The 26,950-nt window shown below is 38.6% G+C and overlaps 1 protein-coding gene and 1 long non-coding RNA gene across 3 annotated transcripts in view; one reads left to right on the top strand and one right to left on the bottom strand.

Moving 5' to 3' along the window:
- The window catches only part of LOC124389308 (cadherin-12), a 118,829-nt gene that overhangs the window by 76,134 nt on the left and 15,745 nt on the right, over positions 1-26,950 (top strand). Inside the window, exons 7-8 of the mRNA XM_046854661.1 lie at positions 12,548-12,801; positions 24,810-24,946. Coding sequence (XP_046710617.1) covers positions 12,548-12,801; positions 24,810-24,946 — 391 coding nt within the window. The remainder of the gene's footprint in view (positions 1-12,547; positions 12,802-24,809; positions 24,947-26,950) is intronic.
- The window catches only part of LOC124389309, a 41,704-nt gene continuing 21,787 nt past the window's right edge, over positions 7,034-26,950 (bottom strand). Inside the window, exons 3-6 of one of the 2 annotated variants that reach the window (XR_006926557.1) lie at positions 8,355-8,448; positions 7,689-7,803; positions 7,304-7,364; positions 7,034-7,215 (exon numbers count right to left, since the gene is read on the bottom strand). This is a non-coding gene — a long non-coding RNA (uncharacterized LOC124389309). The remainder of the gene's footprint in view (positions 7,216-7,303; positions 7,365-7,688; positions 7,804-8,354; positions 8,449-26,950) is intronic. The other variant, XR_006926558.1, reaches the window with a different exon arrangement.

Here is a 26,950-nt window from a genome sequence, read left to right as displayed (position 1 = left end):
TTGTGATCCGCATATTTCATTTGGCACATGTTTTATTCTGGATGCCCTTCCTAACACAACCCTCCCAACTTATCCAGGCTTGGGACTGACACAAAGAGTTCACTGGCTTGTCCAACCCTAATGGATAGGTTAATTGAATTTTATTTATTTTTATTTTGCCAATTTAATTGATTACTAACTTTAATCAATAAAATAGAGTGTATTGCTTTAATTTGATTTATTTACTTGCATAAAATATTCTGAAATAGTATTTTATACATTAATTAACCACGCAGGCATTTTGTTTAAAATTGTTATAAAACTGTAAACAGTTCAAATGTTGATGATTGCAAATGTTCATAGTAATAAAAAAAATTAAAAACTGCATTCATAAAAAAGACGGCAAGCAATTTTATGTTTTACATTTCTTACCTTACCCGTACCAAAATGTGAACAAACCGAGACCTAAATACAAGGTACATACTGAATTTTGTGTTCTGCTACACCCCTGTTATGTTTATTTCATTATGGCAAAAAAATGCTGTACTTTTTTACTGCTCAAAAGCTAAATAACTAAATTTCACATTAACATGTTGTGTTTAATAAAATGCTTTCCACATCGTGGTTATGATCACTGCAATAGTAACAATAATAAGAGGTTTTGGAAAAAAATAAAATAATTATTGTTACTTGCATCTTAGAAAATTACTCTAAGCTGTTTAGGTGTCCCAAATGTCTCCATGCATGAAGGTCTATGTTTTCTATGAGTTGTGCCTTCATCAGCGGCTGTTTGTGGACCTCCTTTTCTAAGTGTTTGCTCAGTGCTTAAGATGTTTGAGTTCTTATTTGGAAGGTCATGAGTTTAAATGGGCCCAGGACCATAAGCTACCACTGCTGGGCCCTTGCCCAAAGCAATTAACCCTTAACTGCTCAGGTGTATAAAAAGCTAGATAGTTTAAGTCAGTCAAGATAAGGCCTTCTGCAAAACGACCAGTGTAAGTGTTTGAAATTGTTAATAGCTAGTGTGACATTAACATGTGTGTTGTGCTTACCATGTTTTTGTGTTTCAAAAGTGGGACATCTGCTTATCAGTCTGCTTTGCCTGTTGACAATCACACTTTCTCTCTGTAAATGAACTTATACAGTGCTCAAATTGAGTCAAGTCTGGGATTCCCAGTTAGACCCCCCTAAGTCTATTTTTTTACTTGTCATGGGGGGTCCCTAATGCCTTATGGGGGGTCCTGGATCCCCCCCAGCCCCCCTCAATTAGAGCACTGATCTTATACCATAGAAATTATTTAATAATCAAGGTCAAAACTGTGCCTAACTAAAATATAACTTATCTTTAGTATTAATTAGTCATTATGTGCACTCATCAGCAAATAAAACAATTCATGTTCTTTGCATGAAACACATTGTTCTAAATGACCTCAACTTGAGACAGAGCATTTTAAAAAAAAAAAAGGTAAATAATTAGGTTTAATCAGTAAAATAAGTATGAAATTATAGTTAATTTATATGTTAGTTTATTATGTCCTGTGCTATCACATGATTGTAATGAGTTAACTGGTGATTAATCACAACTTATTTGCACATTTTGATCTTTTCTAAATGTACCTTAAATGTATACTTTTCAAGTTCTTAATACTCTAATCAACATAGGCATGAACAAATATTGATACTTTTAGCAATGTATGTTTATTATTAGTGAAACCAAATTGCACAAAGACAAAACATCCTTGTAAATGTTTGAAAGTAATTGTGATGTTTTAAATTACGTAAATCATCAGTAGACCAAACTGAACTTTTGCTTTTTCCACATGGATGGTTTTAATTGCCGGATGTGTGCATCATGCCGTATTTTGGTGCTTGATTCAAGGCAGTAAAACAAATGTGTAGTTATTAGAAATATTTATTTATATTTTTTATATCTCACTAAAAAAAAGGATGTGAAAAAATGTGTTGCGTTGAATGTTTTAATGTAATATATATATATTTATTTATTTTTTATTTTTTATAAAAATGGTCAAACAGAAATGCGCACTGCATTAAGCGCGTGTTAATTTACTTAGTGTCGTTAAAATGATTTTACGTTGACACATTATTAACTGCTTAATTTTGACAGCCCTAATATATGAGTGAGTGAGTGAGTGTGTCATGAATATATATGTACAGTATACACATATATTATTCAATCTTTCAATTGATAAAATGCTTTGCTAGTGATTTCAAATTCAATTTGTCAACACAGAGCTATAACAATCGCTAGGGAGATTAAAAAAAAAAGTTGGGAAAATCATGCATAAACATCAGTCACTCACCAAGGAAACCTTATCTAAAAGTGAAAAAAGTGAATAGATTATTGTCAGCTCTAAACTCCAGCTCTGTGTTTTCTCTCTTGCAGTTCCCTCAAGCCATAAAAGATCATATTTTCTTTTTTTATTTGTCTTCCTTATAAAAATGTCTCATTTTTCACTGTTGAAAGCAGGTTGGGTGACATATACTGGCATTGAGGCATTGTATACTTGGATGTGTTTTGGAAAAATTAGTTTCTCTCCAACTGAGGAATAAACTTAAGATATTAAATATATAGAAGTATAAAAGATATATTATATCCTTTTTTTGTTTGTTTGTTCATAGCCTAAATGACTGGAAGTAGACCTTCAGTGCTTTTCTGAGAACACTCTATATATGTAGTCTAGGATGTTGAATACTTCATACATGAAATTACTATGTTCAATTGACAATTCTATATTTATATACACAATATGCTATGAGTAGTATATATATTATATATTATTTATTAACACTAATCTGGAGGTGTGTATACATGTATGTATGTGCATAGAAGATGCAATTATATATGTTTATAAACTTTGTAAAACATAAAAAAATAATATGCCAATGCCATGTTCAAGCGGAATCGAAATGTACTATTTACATCCATAAAATGACTACTACATCATCACTTATTTTTATTTTTCCTTTTTTTTATGTCCCTCATGTAGCTTTGACAAGACTTATTTTAGATTGAAAACAGATTCAGGAGCAGGTAAGAAAGAGGTCTGTGTGTGTGTGTGTGTGTGTGTGTGTGTGTGTGTGTGTGTGTGTGTGTGTGTGTGTGTAGACGCTATTCATTTATAAATCCATACACAGTAAGCCTGCCAACTAAACCATAAATCCTGAACATTTTCATTAGATTTTGCAAAAGAATGGACTTTAACTAGAAGGCAGCAGCCATGCAATTGGACTTCAAAAGACCAATAATGAGACACTGGCAGCTGGGCGTCACTCGCCTTTCTTTTAAATGTCACACAGTGGTGCAAGTGACAGACACAGACGAAATAATGTGTCTTAGAAACTGAACAATAAAGGATTAGCAGAAATAAATACAGAGCAATACATAATGACTACATACTGACTACACTTAATATATAAATTAAAAAATTAAAATATTAAAAAACAGTTTGGGTAAGGTAAAATAAAGCAATAAATAAACACAAACACACACACACACACACACACACACACACACACACACACACACACACACACACACACACACACACACACTTCTACAAAATAATCTGTTGTGCTGAATAAATCTTTTTTTTCCCAGACTTATCAAAAAGTGCTGTTGTTACATGTTCAATATGAGATTTTTAGTGACAATTCTTCTCAGCTTACTGGATCTGATTGTGTACATGCTGTCATTTTTTTTTTCAATACAAACATGGCAAGCATGTCTAATGTGTAATTGAAAACCACTGAGGTGTGGGGGATACATCAGTATAACAGTACCATGTATGGCTCATAGCCACTAACCCCATTTCAGAACAGATATGTGTGGTGGTACATACAAGTGTATGTTTATACATGTATACATTAATCTTCAGTAACTGCTTTATCCAGGTCAGGGTCACATCGGTTTAGCAGAGACGGCAGTGGAATGCCATTTCATCCAGAACCATGCACACACATGGGTAATTTAGAGTAGCCAATCCATTTTTTAAATGTTAATTTAAAAGAAATCCACTTACAGACATGTTCTTGAGAGGTAATAGAAACCAGAGGACCCTGAAGTAACCCATACAGACGCAGGGCAAACACGTGAAAATCTGCAGAGTCTCAGGATTGAAGCAAGGACCTTTAGCTCACATTCCAACTGCAGTGTTCAGCAAAAGAGTGTAATAGAAATGCAGCAGGAACAATTCAGGGCAAACTAAGCAGCGTTGTGCTCTGTAGGCCCAAAATCCCCAAAAGTGGGTCAGATGATGATTAGTCATCAGAAAGGAATCACTTTTCCCTCCCACTGGTTTGCACTAGTAATGAATGAGATTGTACTGTGTGTGTGTGTGTGTGTGTGTGTGTGTGTGTGTGTGTGTGTGTGTGTGTGTGTGTGTGTGTGTTTATACACTATGACATTATGTTCTAAATCTCCATTAACTCCAATCAAAATCAGTTAAAGTAAAAGCTAGAGTTTGGAGTAGATCAGGGACATGAAGTAGCTGTTTAGTGCAGCATACAAACCGAAGGAAATCTAGTTTGTTAGATCTCATCCAACCTTTAAAACTCTCTCAACTTTCACTTTTCAAAGTCAGTGGTGGGCAAATAACCCTCATACTAATGGCCATCATTTGAGCCATCATTTGCGCTCTCTCCATGTCATAGCCACTGTGAGCCTTTCCATTTCTCCATTAAAAATGTCATTAATTTCCTGTTTGAACTGTAAATCTCTAGAGAGCATGTTAACTGCAAACAGCTCTCCTGGTCTTGATGAGTTACAGCCTTTGGTGCATAGGAGATGATTGAGCGGCATCATGATGGGCTCAGGCACCCCAAGAAACGGTTGTGACAGCTAGGAGCATAATTAAAAAGAGGAAATGAGGTGGTGTGAATCACACATCACTGGTTATGCTGTGCTGTTAAGGGTTATGGCATAAATTTGTGTATAATGCTGATTTCAGAATTATTCCAGGAGTGAACAATGCCACCTATAGTTAAATTTTGGGAGGTGCTTCATTTGGAGAGATGTTTATAGGCAGCAACATATTTTCTTTTCTTTTTTACAATTGAACCTCCTCACCTTTAGATCAGTCTAAAGCTTAAAGTGCAGACTGCATAAAGCCCGAACCAACAGCAAACAAAAAAAGAAGACTGAGTATAATTTTTTTCTACTTAGTTCACAACAAGAGGCTATTAGTTTAAATAAGGATAAAAGTAAGCGATTTGTGCTTTTATAAAAAAAAAGAGCACAAAAGAGACAGATAGATATTTATGCAAAAACATCGAAAGCATGAGGGTTCACTCTGATGTTGTATTCTGAAATATGTTGAAAGAGCAGTGGGAAGTGTAGGTGCAAAATGGAATATCAGGGCATAGTTTTAGAAAGGAGATATTTTAAATCTCAAAGTGATGAAACCTTAAAACAATAAAGGCGTGTGAGTGTTTTGGCATTTGTGACAGTGTAGGAGGAAATACATATTTGACTGCTCAACTAAATAGCTAATTCACTATTTAACACATTTTATTCAAAAGCACACTTGTGTATTTGGCTCCATTTAGTACAAGTGTTGCTTTCATAAGGTTGCACCCTATAACACTACAGCTTCATACACAAACCAATACCATAATTATCCCCCTTGTAAATCAGTGTATAGTAAAGTATACAGAAGGGTTTACATAAGCATAGAGTATTGATTGATTAAATGTATTGATGTATTATTTTGTGTCTTTGACATGACCAGCAATGCAATTTTAACTAACTGATGCTAGTAGAGCCAGTGCAATTCCACCTTTGATATTCTGTAGGTCTACCTAAAAAGAGCAATCCTGCCACGATTTAGCCCTTTAGTCTGTCCAGCCATCTCACCTTCTCACACTCTGCTCAAAAATATCAGACTCTAACGCTTCAATTTTGTTCTTAATTCCTCCATCAACACAATCATGCTTGTTATCTCATAAATCACCAATTAGCTGAGCCGAGTCTCTGCCATACTCTAACTCATTATACCGAGCATTGCAATCTGTAACTTTCACTCCACGGTTTCATGTTTCCACCAATTCCTTGTTATGATTTGCTCATTAATATGCCAGTGGACGTCACTGGAAAGTGGTGAGCGAGGAAAAAAGCACTTTTGGTTTTAGATTTTCAACAATGAAACCCTGACTGTTATCCCTTATGTTTCCTGTCATTCTATTGTTTCCTACAGTTATGTTTGTAACTGTGCTGGCAAGTTCTCCGCATGATGCCAGTGTCATACCAGAGACAAACTCAGTAGTAAGGAGAATGGACTGCCAACAAATGAGTACTGAAATCATTAAACATTGTATATAGACAATTTATCCTAGCATAATGTTCCATTTTAATAGATAACACTTTACTAGTCCAACAATGAAAAGCATACACTTGGATTCTTCTTTAAAGTCTAAAAAAATGTTTCAGCATGAGCATTCCAGCAATTGTCTCAGGTGTTTGATATACCACACACAAGCACATGCTGCCCACACACAATACTGTGTTAAAAAAAAAAGAAAATAGGTGCCAGTTATGCCCTGGGGACCTCCGTATGAGCATGCTTCCACTCACTGCATCCTTGTGCTTGTTTTTTTTATACATTTGTTCATTCACTCCAGAGAGAAAGTAAGTCGAATAAAAGCAAAGGAAAAAATAGAACGATTGAAATGCATTTGAGCTATTGTAATAGTGCACTCAACACAAACAAATCCAGCCCATATTAAAAATGCAGCATTCTTTTTTGTTTGGTTTCCAAAAGAGGAAAACACCAGGGAGAAGCAGATGGGTCTCCACAGTGTGTGCAGTCTTCTAAAGAAAACAGCCAAATGAACCGGGAGCTAAAACGCAAGAAAAGACTAATAGACATGCTTTGACAAGCAGATGACAAAAACAAGTTTTCACATAACCCTATACCATAACGATTTTATAATAACATATGCAGGGACTAAATATGCATTATTACAAGATGAGGTGTTCTATTTGATGAATAGATGCTGCTGTAGACATTGATTGCAAATGGATGAATTTCTGAACAGCTAAAGCGGCATCTGAAAATTTATTCAGTTATTTTATTCATTATAACAAGTGGACATGGGTAACAATAGGGGTCAAATGTACACAAGAAAGGTGTTAGCATAGTTTTTAGTGTTTTTGCTTCTTCCTCTGTTCAGCACGATTTTGAGAATCCATGGGTCAGACCTGTGCTACAGTTGGAACACCTGTAATAATAAAATACTTTTTCAGAGGATCTCAGACTATTAAAAGTACCATAAAGGTGGAGACGTGAGACAGAAAACACACACACACCAATTCCTGCCCTTTGAATGATTGTTGAATGGTATCCATTTATCATGCCATAGTTGCAATACTATAACAGAAACAAAACAATTAAATGTCTTTAAATGCTTCGCATGTCCATAATAGATATGCAATGATCTATTAAACTTCATAATTATTTAATACAGTTCCTGTCAAAAAGTTTGAAAATACCTAGTCCTTTATCATTTTCAAGAACTACATGCATGCTCCTTTTGGTAAGATGCAACAAATTATAAAATGTAGGTTAAATGGTGAAAGGAATACCAAACAAACATGGCTAACATTCCATACTTCAAAACAACACAATTCTGTATGGACTGCAGTTAACTGGAACCAATTTCACCATACAACAAGACCATGACCTTAAACATACCTCCATGTTCAAAAAGTGTTATTTATAGAGCATGCAGTCATCTGGAGTGTCATCTATCATGGAATGGCCTGCCCAGTCTCCTGACCTAAATCTTATTGAACTGCTCTGGGATGAACTTGACCGCAAGGTCAGAAAGCAAAAAACAGCTTTGGTAAGTTTTTACAAGAGGCATGGCAAAGTATTTCAGCTGAATGAACTGTCCAAATGTAAAAGTACAGTATAAAAAATCACCATCATCATCATCATCATCATATTATTATTATTATTATTATTATTATTATTATTATTATTATTATTGATATTTGATGATACACTGTATCAATGAATAGATAACAAAAAAACAAAAAAAAATCCCATGAAACCTATTCTGAATGTAATTTGATTATCTGTGTTAAATGTTAAGTACCAAATTGATACAATATAAAAATTGTTCTATATAAACACTAAATGAAAGAGCAGGATATGCAAAGAATGTGCATTTAATTATGCAGTTTGTCCAGTGGGTTATTGATGATAGTCTAGGAGAATGCTGCTCTGATAGAATTAAAGCAATTAATCTGATACATGCTATGATAAAGTATATGATATTCCCATATTAGTGTCAATAGTCCTGATCAGAAGATCATTTATTTAGCAGTATGCACATATGTATTTATGATAAGTTACCTCTTTGATTCAGGCCTCAGAAGCACAACGATTGAATTTCCACAGCTGGTGTTGATGGGATGGCTCGAGATCTGGTGAATTACTTTGCTGGCTTCTACAGCGAGTGCAAAAAGAGATCAAATTATCATATCAAAGATGTTTTGAGTGTGAAGTCCTGAATTCAAAGTGTCTCACTTTGGTAAAGTTTGAACTGTCTGTCTGTCTGTCTGTCTGTCTGTCTGTCTGTCTGTCTGTCTGTCTCTCTCTCTCTCTCTCTCTCTCTCATTCTGTCTTTTTGTCTATTTTTTTTTAATACATAAATAAGGTGTGAATGGGCTATTGTGAATAATTTACTATAATGCCATTCCTTAAATCATGTACAGTGTGATGCAGAATCCTTAAAGATTCTTTATTTGTGTAGTCTGCATTACCATAGTGCCTGTCAAAAAGTTTGGAAAAACCTAGTCTTTTATCGTTTTTGATAGACGCGTGCATGTTCTATTTGTTTAGTTGCAACGATGATATACGATATGATATACTAGATAACATTATGAAGATTTTTTCTGAGGAAACAAAAATATAATGTACTGATGTTACATTTTATTTTCATTTATATATTCCCTTAGCATGAATAACATCTTTACACACTCTTGGCACACTCTCGGTTAGTTTCACCAAACATTCAGGTGAAACACTTTGCTATGCGATGGTGAAATGGTATAATAGCGAACACTCCAAATGATCATTTGCTTTCTAAATACAGAGCTTGGAGGTATGCTTCAGGTCGTGGTCTTCCTGTATGTCAAATCTGGGTCCTAATAGCTGCAGTCTAAATGGAATTACATGGCATTGAAGTAAGGAATGATAGCCATGTTGGTTTAGCATTCCTTTCACCCAGAATAATTCTCTTATTTTTGCTGTCTACTAAATATGGTGTGTGTTATGCTAAAATTGTTCAAAAGCTAAAAACTTCACAGCTGTTAAAATGAACAGGTTCTAAAAATAAAGAATAAGTATAATAAGTAGGATAACATGCTAATAAATAAACGTTTATTATATATATATATAGCTAATAACTTCTTGTACCAGGACAGGTAAACAGTGTGGATGGCATACCAATGAGTTTTAATAAAATGATATACAAAATGAAGAGATTCATTTATATCTTAAAATGACCAATGAGTCTGTACTTTATTTTTCCCATGGTTCACTGTGGCTATGACAAACAAAATGTCATTCATGTGTTGAATTACTTCTTGTTAATTAGTACATACTGTTAATAACTTACTATGAAGATGACATGCCTGACAAAATGATGCATAAACTCAGCCACTACTAATTACTTATTAAACTAAACATGTAATTAGCTGCACTTTCCATTTTGAAATCTTTTTTGTTGAGCTGAAGTCCCCCATAAATGCATATTTATGAGGAAGTTTGTATCATACACACTTTGTATCATGTTGCCATGTTAATGGTGGTTAAAGTTCAAGTCAAGAATTATTTACTGTTTTGTCCGTAACAAACAAGGCATTTTGTATAGAATACACCCTCATTATACATGACAACAGGTACACACCTCTTACTGCATCTAGCCTTTAATGTTTAGATGTGTAAAAGCCTTCAAATATTCATATTTGTGTAAAAGCCTCCAAATATTCATCCATCAACTCAGTATCATGTCATTGTCTGTCTCTCTTCTGATCTCTTTTGTTTTCTCTTTACTCACATTCTATCTACATATCTGGGTGCAAAATAATTAGCGGGGGTAATTGCTGTGATATGAGCAGTGGCACATGCTCAAAAGGGCAATGATGCTCTTTACACTTGTGCTTGGCTAGCCCTCGCAACTCGGCAGATTCTTCCTGACATTTAATCAGCTATCACATCTACTACAGAAGGGTGGACAGAAGAGGAATATAGCATCTTCATCCCTCCCTTTCCACCACCCTTGCCACAGCATATTGATTTCCCAATTTTTCCTTAAGGCAAACCATCACCAGCCCATAAAAAATGTCCTGGATTATTGGAATCTAATTCACCTGATAAATGAAGCAATATTCATCCTGGGTTGCCATATCACTTTAGTTGAAACATACTGATTGAGTAGTTTAAAGCACACTGCCAAGGAGCATAACAAATCACGTGATATTGCAGCACATTCCAAAATTAAAAAGTGGACAAGTCAGTGTACATTACATTGCAACTGTTCCAATTGTGGTTCGTACTTTGAAAACCTGATTATCAGCAAATTCCCGAACAAGTCTCAGCTTTAAATTTCACTGAGAAGGCACATTCCTATGTTAGTACAGTAAAGCTGTTCATAAACTTTAAATAGAGACCTTGAAACTTATCTGAAACTCTAAATTTCAATGACAAACCGCACATACAGCATCTCTCTCTCTCTCTCTCTCTCTCTCTCTCTCTCTCTCTCTCTCTCTTACACACACACACATACACACACACACTACTGTTTAGTCAAGATGAAAGTCTGGGCATGTTTTTGTATTTCCACAACACCTTGTGGTGACATGTGGCTGATCCCCATGAGGTAAATAGCTTTTCTTGCAAAAACTTCAGCTTTGGTTTAAAAAAAATAAATAAATAAAACGAGCCAGTATGTTTTCTTTCAGTTTCTGTGGGTAAGGTTAAGAATTTACATAGTTTATATTTGGGTTTTGCATGGCATTAATTAACAATGTTACAGAATATTTAACCAAACAAAGTAAATGTTCAAAATCTTAATTGTTTAAAATGTAGGTCTTCTAGGTCTATTCACATTTATAATATTGACTATGTTAACTACTTTGCACAAAACGTCAGCTTTTGCTTTTTTATCTATTGCATTATCAAATTTTCAGACAAGATTCCAGTGGCTTTAATATATCCTGAATAAGTTTATATGCGTGTCTAGACTTCTTTGAACATTGAACAAAATTACTGGTGGAGTTTTAAAACATGTCTGTTCCCAAATAGCTTGAGATGATTGTTTGAGGAGTTGACGTCATTTAATATTCTCAGGGTGGCCTTTGACGTTACAAATTCACTTATTTATTTTGTAGCCAAAGATATGACCCACTTTACTGGATGTCACAGTCATTATATTTTTGATTCCTAAAGAATTTCTGATCCTATCAACTTAAGTCTTAATGATTTAATTTAAAATACAATTTCAAATGAAAAACTGTGAATTATACCTATTATAGCTAGTATCATTGTGCTGATTTTTTTAACAGATCTATTAAAAAAGGACAAAAAAACTTTCTTTTAAAGTGCAACACATGAATATTTCCTCTAGCATTTTTTAACATGAACTTGGTCAGTGCAGTCGATTTGACCTTTCTGGTAATTATGCAACTTGGGTGATTTTTAAATACATCTAATTGGGAATCGAATTAGCAACATTTAATTGTAAATAAAATGAATACTGTCTGAAAATACCCAATAAAAAGTTAAATACAGAGGCCTGGTTGGCAGAGAGGTATGCATGCACTTGCAGTGCCGTAGATATAAACAGAACTACTGTAGCTGATTATGCAGACTAAATTCCCTTTGTACAAAATGGTTGATGTGAAGTGGTGATAATGGTTACCTATAAAGTGTCACAAAAACATGGGACGACAGTGTAAATGCAAGTTCAGTAACAAAGATAACGTGTTAACAATTGTGTAATTACAAGTCCAGTTTAATGTGTTAAAGTCGTTTGTGAGGAAATGACTGTGATCCTGATGTATGTGATGTAATGTGAAGGTTGCCAGATGTGACTGACAAACACAGCCAGATTGGAAAGCAGTATTAAAATATCTACTTTTCTTAAATCATTTCATCAAGGTTCTAAATTGAGCTTGCATTGTTTTGTATTTTGATGTAAATTAATAATGATGGTAACAAATAATCGAAAAGAAATATACATAAAAATATATGCAGCCTACAGTTTAGATAAATCTCAAATCTGACAGACACATGACAAAATTGCCTATAAACCACAAAGCAACAAACGTAACTCTAAATTGCATGACATCCATGAATCTCAGGAACAGTGTGGCTTGATACAGTGAAGAGAATGAGTTCTTAGTACTTAGTACTAATAGTACTCAGAGTTCAAATATATTCTTAATACACTTATTAAGCAAAAAAAAAAAAAAAAGATCAAGCCAGAATTTCTATGAGTTTCATAGTTGATTATTTCTTCATTTGCTTTCTTCTTTCCACAGCCACTGGACTATGAGACAAAAAAGGCCTATACCTTTACAGTGGAGGCAACAAATGCACACTTAGACCCACGGTTTCACAGTTTTGGTCCATTTAAAGACACAGCAACTGTCAAGATTAATGTTCTGGATGTGGATGAGCCTCCTGTTTTCAGCAAGCCTTCCTACCTAATGGATGTTTATGAAGATACACCAGCAGGCACCATTATTGGAGCAGTGACCGCTCAGGATTTGGATGCAGGAAGTAGCCCAGTCAGGTGTGTATCTGGAAAATCACTTACAGTGAGGAAAATAAGTATTTGAACACTCTGCTATTTTGCAAGTTCTCCCACTTAGAAATCATGAAGGGGGCCGAAATTGTCATCGTAGGTGCATGTCCACTGTGAGAGACATAATCTATTAAAAAAAATCCAGAAATCACAATGTATGATTTTTTAACTATTTATTTGTATGATACAGCTGCAAATAAGTATTTGAACACCTGAGAAAGTCAATGTTAATATTTGGTACAGTAGCCTTTATTTGCAATTACAGAGGTCAAACGTTTCCTGTAGTTTTTCATTAGGTTTGCACACACTGCAGGAGGGATTTTGGCCCACTCCTCCACACAGATCTTCTCTAGATCAGTCAGGTTTCTGGTCTGTCGCTGAGAAACACAGAGTTTAAGCTCCTTCCAAAGATTCTCTATTGGGTTTAGGTCTGGAGACTGGCTAGGCCACGCCAGAACTTTGATATGCTTCTTACAGAGCCACTCCTTGGTTATCCTGGCTGTGTGCTTCGGGTCATTGTCATGTTGGAAGACCCAGCCTTGACCCATCTTCAATGCTCTAACTGAGAGAAGGAGGTTGTTCCCCAAAATCTCGCAATACATGGCCCTGGTCATCCTCTCCTTAATACAGTGCAGTCGCCCTTTTCTATGTGCAGAAAACACCCCCAAAGCATGATGCTACCACCCCCATGCTTTACAGTAGGGATGGTGTTCTTGGGATGGTACTCATCATTCTTCTTCCTCCAAACACATTTAGTGGAATTATGACCCAAAAGTTCTATTTTGGTCTCATCTGACCACATGACTTTCTCCCATGACTCCTCTGGATCATCCAAATGGTCATTGGCAAACTTAAGACATGCCTGGACATGTGCTGGTTTAAGCAGGGGAACCTTCCCTGCCATGCATGATTTCAAACCATGATGTCTTAGTGTATTACCAACAGTAACCTTGGAAACGGTGGTCCCAGCTCTTTTCAGGTCATTGACCAGCTGTGTAGTGTAGTTCTAGGGTGATTTCTCACCTTCCTTAGGGTCATTGAGACCCCACGAGGTGAGATCTTGCATGGAGCCCCAGTCCAAGGGAGATTGACAGTCATGTTTAGCTTCTTCCATTTTCTAATGATTGCTCCAACAGTGGACCCTGTTTTTTACCAAGCTGCTTGGCAATTTCCCCATAGCCCTTTCCAGCCTTGTGGAGGTGTACAATTTTGTCTCTAGTGTCTTTGGACAGCTCTTTGATCCTGGCCATGTTAGTAGTTGGATTCTTACTGATTGTATGGGGTGGACAGGTGTCTTTATGCAGCTAACGACCTCAAACAGGTGCATCTAATTTAGGATAATAAATGTAATGGAGGTGGACATTTTAAAGGCAGACTAACAGGTCTTTGAGGGTCAGAATTCTAGCTGATGGACAGGTGTTTGAATACTTATTTGCAGCTGTATCATACAAATAAATAGTTTAAAAATCATATATTGTGATTTCTGGATTTTTTTTTCTTTTAGATTATGTCTCTCACAGTGGACATGCACCTCGATGACAATTTCAGACCCCTCCATGATTTCTAAGTGGGAGAACTTGCAAAATAGCAGGGTGTTCAAATACGTATTTTCCTCACTGTATGAATGTAAAACACTTAGTGTCATCTTGGGCCTCCCTGACCTGACTGACCTTCAGTGTTTTTGGCATAGTTTCTTGAACTGAATTTGAGGGATCAACAGAGATCTTTCAAACATCTTCCAAAAGGTATTTGCTCATTTGGTGTTTTGGTGGAGAGCACTGTTTAGCATGTCAGTCAATAATCTCTTGCAGGTGTTCAAATGAGTTGTGATCTGGTGACTGGAAAGGCCATAGCATATAAATTAATAGTTTTGTGGCACATTAATTCATTGGTTGAGATGAATGGAATTAGTTCTATCCCTGAGGAGACACCCCCACCCTTTTTTTTTTTTGGAATGGAAATGGTTAATTGCAGGATGAGGGTGATCAGTTAGAAGAACTTTCCATTGATTTGTAGCTACTATTCCATGTAATTGGGCAAGTGGATCCAAACAATGCCAGGAAGAAAACTACTTCTATAGCACAGCAGAGCTCCTTTTTTTATTTAATTTGCCACCCATCTGTATTTCTTTAGAGGTCACTACACTTCTTCTTTTTCCCATTTCTTTATTTCTGCACTCTGGGTTAATAGAATTTTTTTTCTTCTTTTAGTCGTGACCACAGAATAAGTGCTATGTGATGGCTCTAATGCTCTTTTGGCCAGACGAATATCTTCTTCACCAGGAGTTGCTTCAATATATACATTAGCTTTTTTTCTATGTTGAATTATTTACAATCCTTTAGCATTGTTCTTTGGAGCTGCACTCACTTACCACTAAACAATAGCACTGAAGGTACCCCTGTGTATGGAGCAGCTTTTAAAGTTATGCCTTTAGAGATCTATTTGGGATGCACAAATTGCTTGAAAGTGGAAAATAACAAAAGTGTCCTTTGCTAACTTCAACACTTTTCAACCCTTTTCTATGTCAGCTAGATACAATTTGGTACAAAACATATTCTTAGGAAAGACTTTGAAAGTCTACATCTCATGATGATCATATGGATCTAGTTCAGATTTTACATTTTACCTCCCTCAGGTCTGCATTTAGTATACACACTAGATGAACAAATGTGAGTTGACAGCTGGCTTTTCCAGCCATGTGTTGTTCTTCCCCAAACTGTTACCACAAGGATAAAGGCACACAATTCTATAGGATGTCTTTGGGTGCAATTCAGTTTTCACTTTACTTGAACTAGGAGACCTAAACATGTTTCAACATGGCAAAGCCCTTGTTTACAAAAGTAGCTCCATGAAGATAGTTTACATGGTTTGGAGTGGAAGATCTTTTTGTGGAATTGCTTTAGGTTACATATGTAACCCTGGTTCCCTGAGGGAATGAGATGCTGTGCCGGAACGCTTTGGGAATGCGACTGCGTTCAATGAGTCTAGAGTCTAGGTGGGGTGATGTCACAACCAGGGAGTATAAAGCGCACCTGGAGAGAAGACTGCTTCAGCTTATGTAACCATGAAGGAAGTGCTCAAGGGGCGCTGGAGGTGTGGCTGGAGGTATGGCTAGAGACGCAGCATCTCGTTACCTCAGGGAACTAGGGTTACATATGTAACCTAGAGACGTTCCCTTTCAAGAACTTGAGCTGCATCGAAATGCTTTGGGAACAAGTGTCCAATAACACCAGACCGACCAATCCCTGACTAGTGTGAATGAGCACAACTGAGTCAAAGGAGAGAGGTGCCAGGAGTGACACAGAGATCACGATTGTAAAAACCTGGTAAAGGTGAGCAGGGTGGACCACCTCGCAGCGTCACAGAGGTCTTGGAGGGACACTCCAAAGGACCAAGCCTTAGAGACTGCCACACTCCGGGTCGAGAGTAAGCTCGGAGGGCCATAGCAATTGAAAAGTTGTTCTGACTTTCTCCAGGGACTTGTATGGTGGACAGCCGGTTCAACCTCTCATGGTCTGGCATCAGGAATGGTTGAGGGTAAAATGCCTGGAGCCTGACAGGTCGTGGGATGACCGAGAGCACCTTGGGGATGTAACCCACTCTAGGGTGCAGGAAGGCACTGGTCATGCTTGCTCCTTTATGTGAGTGAAATCTTGATGCCAGACTGCTAACTGTTCTAATTCAGCTAATATCAACCAATCATCAATATAATTAAGGATACGAATGCCTCAGGGGAGCCAGAGCCACATCAACACACTTCGTGAAGGTGTGGGGTGACAGGGAAAGGCCGAATGAAAGAACCCGATAATGGAATGCTTTGACCCAAAAGCAAAACTCAGGAACTTTCTGTAAAAATAGAGGATGAATACGTGGAAGTATGCATCCTTTAGATCTACTGAGACAAAACAATCCTCGGATCTGATCTGAGACATGACCCTACGAAAGAGCAGTCCAGCTGACGTAGATCTAGGATAGGACGCAACCCATCGTCCTTTTTGGAAACTATGAAGTACCGGCTGTAGAACCCGGACTCTCTGTCTGCCAGAAGGACCACCTTGATGGCCTCCTTTCTTAGGAGAGTATCTACTTCTCGTTCCAGGACCAGAGCTTGCTTGTTGAACTGGGGTGGGCGAGACCCGAACTGAAATGCGTAGCATGCTCTACAGTAAGCAGGATCCACAGGGACACATCTGGCAAAACCCCCAGGCTGCCATGTTCTCCCTAAAGGGTATCAGTCTCTCGAGACTAACCTCCGAGGTCTCGTTTGAGAACCGAAGGAGGGTGCTAGATGGAGCTGGCTGTGCCCTGAGGCACATTTCATGGCAGGGCTAACGAACCATAAGTGGCTGGGAGGAAATGGGCACAGAGTAAAGTGGTGCCACACGTCCTCCTGTCGTCCCTCCACAGGTCAGGTCCTTTTTGGCCGCCGCCCTCTTCCTTGAGATAATAGTCTTCAGATCTGTTACCTCTCAGGGCTTTGACCCAGGGCATGACCCATGGCCTGCCCAAGGGATCTCCCAGATCCAGCTCCTGCAGCAGGTAGGCTTGGTATGCCTGCAGTACCAACATGGTGTAAATACACCCAGTGGCCTGACCTGCTAAGGCATACGCCTTACCCACAAGCGTCGAGGTAGTGCGCAGGGGGTTGTAGGGTAATGTCGAGGGTTTTAGGGAAGATGCCACACCCAGGGAGTGATAGCGTGCTAGCATCTCTTCAACCAATGGCATGACACGATAGCCATAATCCCTAAGACCAGAGACGTTGTAATCAACCCGGCCTTGGGGCTGAAGTGGCGGGACGAGAAAGGCCGTGCCCAGGACCTGGAAACCTCTGTGTGCAGATCAGGAAAAAATGGCAAGCCCTGACGTGGAGGCTATGACGCCAGGAGCAAAAAACACTCATTGAACTTTCCATAGGGAGGGGCTTTATGCTCACTGGCCAGCCAAGCTATATCGAGCTTCTGACCAGCGCCTGTCACAACCTCCAGGAGCTCCTCGCTATCGGGTTCATAAGAACGTGCCCCACCCCCCTCTTCTCAGAGGAAGAGAGGCGGAGCTGCGTGCTCTTGTGACGGGGGAAGACATCGATGAGAGGCATGGCTCCGAAGCCGAACGAGAGTCGGACCAAGCAGATGAAGGAGAGAGATGCGAGATCCATAAGCTAACCCCAGGAACCTGAGCGCCGCTCTGCCTCAGCAAGAGTGGGATTGAAACCGCGAGGAGTGGAGGCGTTCTACTCAAAAAGCGCCCGCCAGGAGCAGAGCAGCTGCATACACATGCGAGCGCAGAGAGCCGAAATCGCATGCTCCGCTCCCAAACAAGCCACACACATGCTGTGTGTATCCCTTCCCGAAATGAACGATGAACAGGGAGAACCACACGGCCGAAACATGTGCTTAGTTTTCTTAAATGCCTTCATTTTCTTGATAAACAGACAGACAAACATTAAATTTCACACAGAGCGCTTTATGAACAAAACTGCAGGTGACAGCCTGTCTTCAATTTTAACTGATTAGACTCATTAATCTCAGTCGCGTTCCTAAAGCATTTCAACGCAGATCGAGTACCTGAAAGGTAACTCTGACTTCAACCTTACTGAAGACCTTTGGGATGAATTGAAACACTGGTTGCACTCCAGGCATCCTCACCTGCATCAGTTCCTGACTTTACTAACACCCATGTGGATTAGCACAAATCTCCACAAGCACACTAAAATCTAGTGTATCTATCTTCCCACAACAGATGAGGTTATTATTACAGCAAATAAGAACAAATTTAAAATTGGATGTTGAAAAGCACATACAAATCTTATGGTGAGGATAAATTCCATGAATACAAGCTTCTTGTTTTGAGAGAAACCTTGTAAACAATTCATAACTTATTGGTCTCTTTTTAATTGGACATGCAATCAGCAAGCATAGTGTTGTGCTCCACTTCTATGCTAATGTTATATAATTATACCTGTCAGCTTGGACAGATTCAGCAGTGCAGTCATGCAGAATAGACATCTATGTTAAAAACATGAAAGCTTGGATTAATTAAAACTTTCTCCTCATGAATTCTGGTAAAACACAGTTTCTGAATATTATCCATATTCATGTTACCAATTTAATTTTAGAGCTTTTGTTGTCTTTACTGTGAAATGTAATACTACTTTTAAGGAGATTCTTTTAAATGTTTTAACCATTGATATATCTTTATTGGTGATATATCTTTATATATATGGTGATATATCTTTATTGATGACATAACTCTTTCAACAATCTGAGACAGCTGTCTATTGGATGCGAGGTTTACTAAATTTCCAGATATTGTACTCTACAGAAGTCGAGCCTCATCCAGAGGCTTAGAACTGTATTTTGTCGCAAGCAGGATTAATTGAACTGACCATTGTACACATGGGTTGTGAAGCAACATACAGCCTGTTTAATTTGGTAAAAGTAGACACTAAACGTCTCTAGGTTACATATGTAAGTGTCGGGGGCTTAAGAGAAGATGCCACACCTGGGGAGAGATAGCGGGTTTCAACCCATAGAATGACACCATAGCCATAATCCCTAAGCCCCACGGTGTTGAAAAATACCGCGGTCTTGGGGTTGAAGGGGCAAACCGATAAAGGCTGCGCCCAGGACCTGGTCACCTTGGCGCAAAGGCTGTGACGTCGAGAGCAAAAAGAGCTCGTCTAGCCGGCTGGCCAAGCTACATCCAGCTTCTGGACGACACGTGTCACAACCTCCAGAAGCTTCTCGTTATCGGGTCGCAAGAGCCTTTTTAATTTTTTTGACAGACAGACAAACAACATTAAATTTACACAGAGCACTTCATTAACAAACAGAAGCTGAAGCCAGCTTCTCTCCATGTGCGTTTTACACTTCCTGGTCATGACATCACCCCGCAGGTGACAGCCTGCCTTCAATTTTGGCTGATTCCACTCATTATTCCAAGCATGGACAATGCAGTCGCGTTCCCAAAGCGTTTCGACGCAGCTTGAGTTCTTGAAAGGGAACTCCAAGTGGCTGCATAATGCACACAAGAGACAGTCCTCTTATTGCCACACTGGAATTAGCCATTACTCTTACTGATTACTATTAATTTAAGAAGAGAGCTGTGTTCAAGTATGTTTTGCAATCACTTCCTTTACCCAATGAACTAAACTGTGATTAGACAGTAGAGCCCACTTGTGGTGCTTTCAAGCCATGTGGAAAGCTGGTCAGAGACATAGTAACTATCATTCCAGATAACAAAAAAATTATTGTGCACCATCAATATGCAGGCCACAGTGTGACAGTTGTTCCTAGTGCATGCACAAATAAAAAATAATAACTCCAAAAGACACTTTATACCTGCTTTAGTTTCTTTTATTGGTTTATTTCACAAGCTGCCCAAAGCAGTTTACACCACTGTAGGTTTGCAGTTTTACAGGCGTAAACACAAAAGTGTCTGTCCACAAACCTAAGGTTGCTTCCACACAGACTTCATTTCTAGGTTTAATTTATACCTTAATACTTTGATGTCAAGACTCATCTTCTCACCTTGCATTAAGTGTTCTCACCATCGTTCAAGTATGGGAAGCATCTTTTACAATTAATTTCAATGCAGATAAATTAATCTGAGTGCTTGTGTGCTACTAGTGACACCTTTTTTTGTAATAAGGCTGACAGGTACAGAACATTCAGCTGACACTGAAAACAGTACACAACATACATAATTTCATTAGTGGAGCCATTCTGGTATTTGCTAAACTCTAAATAGGCCACATGTTTTGTTTTTTACAAGACATCAAACTCGTACACTCTATACATTGGTGGAGATTTAACAATAACAAGATTAGCATAAAAGTCAAAGGATTGGTATATGATACTCCACATCTTGACTCGCTAAAAGATTAAGCTTAGGGAAAAGGAATGTAAAGCGTGTTCGATAGAAATAATTCAAGAAATCATTATCTTGAAGCTTGTTTTTCAGTCAAGTAGAAAAACTCCACTAAAACTGAGGGAATCTACACTGGATTTTTTTGGACTGAAAAGAAGTACAATTCAAGCTGCTTGTTATTCATTTAATCAACATTACACAAGCAAGAATATCACTCTTGGCATGGCTGTGATTTGGCCCTTGGGTAAAAAGCCACAAGCAGAGCTCTGTAGCTACTCACAGTAATGTAATTTTCAGAATGACATCATGTTATATATATATATATATTTTCTTCTTCTTTCGGCTGCTCCCATTAGGGGTCGCCACAGCGGCTCATCCGTCTCCATACCACCCTGTCCTCTACATCTGCCTCTTTCACACCAACTACCTGCATGTCTTCCCTCACCACATCCATGAACCTCCTCCTTGGCCTTCCTCTTTTCCTCCTACCTAGTGGCTCCATCCTCAACATTCTTCTACCAATATAGTTCATGTCCCTCCTCTGCACATGTCCAAACCATCTCAATCTCTCCTCCCTCACCTTGTCACCAAAACATCCTACATGTGCTGTCCCTCTAATAAAATAATTTCTAATCCTGTCCATCCTCTTCACTCCCAACGAAAACCTTAACATCTTCAGCGCTGCTACCTCCAGCTCCACCTCCTTTTTTTTACTCAACGCCACTGTCTCTAATCCATACAACATTGCAGGTCTCACCACAGTCCTATAAACTTTCTCTTTCATTCTTGCTGATACCCTTCTATCACAAATCACTCCTGTCACTCTTCTCCACCCACACCACCCTGCCTGCACTCTCTTCTTTACTTCTCTAACACACTCTCCATTGCTTTGCACTGTTGACCCCAGGTACCTGAACTCCTCCACCTTCTCCAGCTCTTCTCCCTGCAACCGCATCACTCCACTGCCCTCCCACTCATTCACACACATGTATTCTGTCTTACTCCTACTGACTTTCATTCCCCTTCTCTTCAGCGCATATCTCCACCTCTCCAGGCTCTTCTCAACCTGCTCCCTACTCTCACCACAAATCACAATATCATCCGCAAACATCATAGTCCAGGGAGACTCCTGTCTGACCTCGTCCGTCAACCTGTCCATCACCACTGCAAACAGGAAAGGGCTCAGGGCCGATCCTTGATGCAGTCCAACCTTCACCCTGAACCAGTCTGTCGTACCTACTGCACACTTCACTGCAGTCACACTGTCCTCATACATGTCCTGCACCACCCTCACATACTTCTCTGACACACCTGACTTCCTCATACAATACCACAACTCCTCTCTTGGCACTCTGTCGTACGCTTTCTCTAAATCCACAAACACACAATGCAATTCCTTCTGTCCTTCTCTATACTTCTCCATCAACATCCTCAAAGCAAATAAGGCATCTGTGGTGCTCTTCCTCGGCATGAAACCATACTGTTGCTCACAGATGGTCACCTCTTCTCTCAGCCTGGCTTCCACTACTCTTTCCCATAACTTCATGGTGTGACTGATCAACTTAATTCCCCTGTAGTTACTGCAGGTCTGCACATCTCCCTTATGCTTAAAGATCGGTACCAGCACACTCCTTCTCCATTCCTCAGGCATCCTCTCACCTTCCAGAATCCTGTTAAACAATCTGGTTAAAAACTCCACTGCCATCTCTCCTAAACATCTCCACGCTTCTACCGGTATGTCATCTGGTCCAACCGACTTTCCACTCTTCATCCTCTTAATCGCTGCTCTCACTTCCTCCTTACTAATCCTATCTACATCCTGCTTCACCAACTCCACATCATCCAACCTTCTCTCTCTGATTTTCCTCATTCATCAGCTGCTCAAAATACTCCCTCCACCTTCTCAACACACTCTCCTCACTAGTCAACACATTTCCTCTCCATCCTTTACTGCTCTAACTTGCAGTACATCCTTCCCAGCTCGGTCCCTCTGCCTGGCCAATCGGTATAAATCCTTTTCTCCTTCTTTAGTGTCCAACCTCTCATACAGCTCCTCATATGCCTTTTCCTTGGCTTTCGCCACATCCTCTTTACCTGCTGCCGCATCTCCTTGTACTCCTGCCTACTTTTCTCATCACTCTGTCTATCCCACTTCTGTTTTGCCAACCTCTTTCTCCTTATGCTCTCCTGCACTTCCTCATTCCACCACCACGTCTCCTTGTCTTGCTTTCTATTTCCAGATGTCACACCAAGTACTTTTCTAGCTGCCTCCTCATCACTCCTTCAGTAGTTGCCCAATCATCCAACACCTCTTCAACACCACCGAGCCTCTGTCTGACCTCTTCCCTGAACCTCACACTACACTCTTCCTCCTTTAGTTTCCACCATCTTATTCTTCTTTCAGTCCTCACTCTCCTCCTCTTCTTCTTCGCCTCCAAAACCATCCTACAGACCACCATCCGATGCTGTCTAGCTACACTGTCCCCTGCCAACACCTTACAGTCTCCAATCTCCTTCAGGCTGCATCTCCTGCATAGCACATAGTCAACCTGTGTGCACCTTCCCCCACTCTTATACGTCACCCTATGATCCTCCTTTTTCTTAAAATACGTATTCACCACTGCCATTTCCATCCTTACACCATACACATCCAAAATCTACCATCTGCCCTTCCACATTCCTCTCCTTAAAACCATACCTACCCATCACCTCCTTATCCCCTCTGTTCCCTTCACCTACATGACCATTAAAGTCTGCCCCAATTACCAATCGTTCCCTCCTAGGTACACCATCTACCACTTCATCTAATTCACTCCAGAATCTTTCCTTCTCCTCCATCTCACAGCCAACTTGTGGAGCATAGGCACTGATGACATTTATCATCATCCCTTCAACTTCCATCTTCACGATCATCACCCTATCAGAAACTCTCTTCACCTCCACTACACTCTTACTGTACTCTTCCTTCAGAATTACCCCTACACTATTTCTCTTTCTATCCACACCATGATAAAACAGTTTAAACCCACCTCCAATGTTCCTGGCCTTACTCCCTTTCCACTTGGTTTCCTGAACGCACAACATATCTACCTTTCTCCTCTCCATCATATCAGCTATCTCTCTCCCTTTACCCGTCATAGTACCAACATTTAAAGTACCAACCCGAACCTCCACTCTCCTACACTGCTCCTTTCCCTGCTGTCTCTGTAGACGTCTTCCTCCTCTCTTTCTCCTCCTTCGCCAACAGTAGCCCAATTTCCACGGTACCCTGTCGGCTAACGATACCTGTGGCGGTCGTTGTTAACCCGGCCTCGACCGATCCGGTATGAAATTCTCATTTGTGATCCGCATATTTGATTTGGCACATGTTTTACGCTGGATGCCCTTCCTAACGCAACCCTCCCCATTTACCCGGGCTTGGGACCGGCACTAAAAGTGCACTGGCTGGTGCATCCATAATGGCTGGGTTATATATATATATATATATATATATATATATATATATATATATATATTTTTTTTTTTTCTCCAATGGTATAAAAGCAATTTAATTACATAACATTTATTACATTTATTTCATATACAATATTTTATCTATTTTTGCTCCATGACCGGCACTAGATTTTGAGGAAGTTACAATCACCTAACTATTGAAATTGGCTTCCCTTCTTTCTTTTTATCACCATCTTGAAAGCTTGCAAAGTTCAAAGCTGCAATATTTTAAATCTAAAGTTATATTTATAGAAAATGTTTCCTTTACCATGTCCAATGATGACACTGCCTTCTTCACTGTAGTAACTGTTTCAGTCAGACTGCTGATAGAAATTGAATTTTCATGGCAAGCAAAGTGATACAAACAGTGGCATGCACTTATATAACTTATTATAGAACTATAATACATTGTGTGTCCACGCTGAACCAGTAGACCGAGTGGAACAGAACTGTTGAATTGATTACTGTGTGACATTATATTTCATCTCTCACTCATAGCCTTTTGGCAACATTCGTGAAAGAAGTCTGTTTTTTAATCTTCTAGCTAGACATTTTGATCAAACCTTTATGTTTCTCAATAATGTAAATGTTATACCTTTTTTTAATAATTAGTGTTTATTGTACTCCTGTAGGTATTCTATTGACTGGAAAAGTGACCTGGATAGCTTTTTTGACATCGATCCTGTAATAGGGACCATCTCGACTAATGAGCTTCTGGACAGGGAAAGCAGAGTCCAACACAACATTTCTGTTGTGGCAACCAAAGTTAGTAAGTACGCTTGCACTTTCCAACAAATAGTGTAAAATTAATTTATGATGAGCTGAAATGTTCTGTCTGCCTTGAATGGGTTTCATTGTTAAACGGAGTGTCTTGTTGCTTTGACCTTATAAATTTAACAACAGCCTAATTTCCTTTCTACAACCTTCAGCCGTTAGATGATTAAACCTTTTTGATTTTCCAATTTAATTAGTTATGCAAGGCAATATCTTCTAGACAGTCTTCCCAGACAGCTATCAAGTGTTAATTACCGAACAATTTTTAACACCTTGTTACATGTTTAGAAATTACACTGCTAATGTGAGACAATGTTTTAAGCCTAACGATATTCAAATGCATTAAAATGACATCTCGCCAATGATAATTTTACAAAGTAAGCCATGAATGCCCACTACCTCTTTACTGACATTCGCTCTTCAAGACCTCCCAGAAGACATGGACGTCATTTCTCATGAAGATTGTCGCACATAATCAAAATTACAAATGCTGCACTCCACATTCATTAACGAGAAATAGTCAAGCAAGGTCATTAAATGTTAAGGTCTTATTACCATTATAACAAGCATCACTAAATGCCTCTCATGGTCATGCTGGTGATATGCTAATTAGAGTTTGTTAATGCTAATTTGAAGAGTTGTTGGGAGACAAAGCAAGTCTGTAAAACTTTGGTTCTCTGTTGCGATGAGACTTGTTCATTCAGTGCTGGAAGCTCACATTTATTAAAATGTTTTTTTTTTTCCATCAATCTGCAGCAGATACTAATAGACAAAATGAGACAGAATGTTACAGAATTAAACTGTAATCCCAACCCTCACAGGAAATAATTCTAACTGAAACAAACTCCCAAACTTTATAATTTACAGTTTTCATTAAAAAAGATAAAAAGAAGAAATAATAGCAACAACCACTATAATAGTACAAAAATAATAATAATAATAATTTTGTATTATTTATTTGTTTATTTAGGTATTTACTTATTTAGATTGTGCTTAGATTAGACTTGTGTATTTTTGTCTGTTTCTGTCTTTCCTTTCTCTCTCTCTCTCTCTCTCTCTCTCTCTCTCTCTCTCTCTCTCCCTGAGCCAGGTGCAGTCCCAGATGTTGTAGAATTAGAGGATATGAAATCAGAAATAATAATGCTGACGGCATTATGTGAGCTGATGAGTCAGCATTGTGCCCTAAAATAGTCTACTTGTTGCTGGTAATGAAAAGCATGCTCCTGAGACCTTGTTTTTGTTAAGGCAGCAAACGTGTGGGCATTGGGCCGCATGCCATTAATTAGAGGCTAGTCACAGCTTGTGAACTTCTTCTCCCTGTAAAAATGGAGCATGATCTCTAATATCAATCTAAGAACCTGCCATCTATGCCTACGCCAAACTATTAACGTTTACAGTCTAATGACTATATAACGTTAGCTGGACTGCAGACCCAATGCTGTGCATGTATAAATGCATCATTTAAGAGCACTGCACCATCTAGTGGATAAAGAAAGAGTAATCAATTTAGTGTCAAAATAAAGAAAAAAGTGCTTTTTGAAATCAAACAAGGCACATGTTTTTGTTTTAGCAGAAAGGATGCTTATAATCATTCATTTTTCTAGATAGATCAGAGTTCAGATAGTGACAAGTCGACTCTGTCTGTGCTCTTATTATAGAATGTTTTCTTCGTTTTCAGTCAGATCTCCACCTCCTGATTTTCCATTGATAATTCTCCCTGATCTCAACTATTTTTTTATCCTGCTGCAAAGTCATGTCTGTTGCGTAGGTGCAGTTTGTCTTTTTGACTCCTGCAACAGACAATGACGGTGGTTGCTGGACTACAATCATGTTGCGTTTACACATTTTGCTGTAAACACACATTACATATAAGTAAAAAAAAAAAAAAAAAAAGTTAGATATTTCTGCATTGTAAATAGTGCATACTTATAATAATTGTTCTTAAAAATATATATATATTTCCTGATTTTTTTTTTATTTTGTTAATGACAGACATCAG

The sequence above is a fragment of the Silurus meridionalis genome, chromosome 7, assembly GCF_014805685.1.
Source record: "Silurus meridionalis isolate SWU-2019-XX chromosome 7, ASM1480568v1, whole genome shotgun sequence".
Taxonomy (NCBI): Eukaryota; Metazoa; Chordata; class Actinopteri; order Siluriformes; family Siluridae; genus Silurus; species Silurus meridionalis.
Note: the sequence above shows the minus strand (reverse complement) of the source record. Positions and strands in the feature narration are given on the sequence as shown.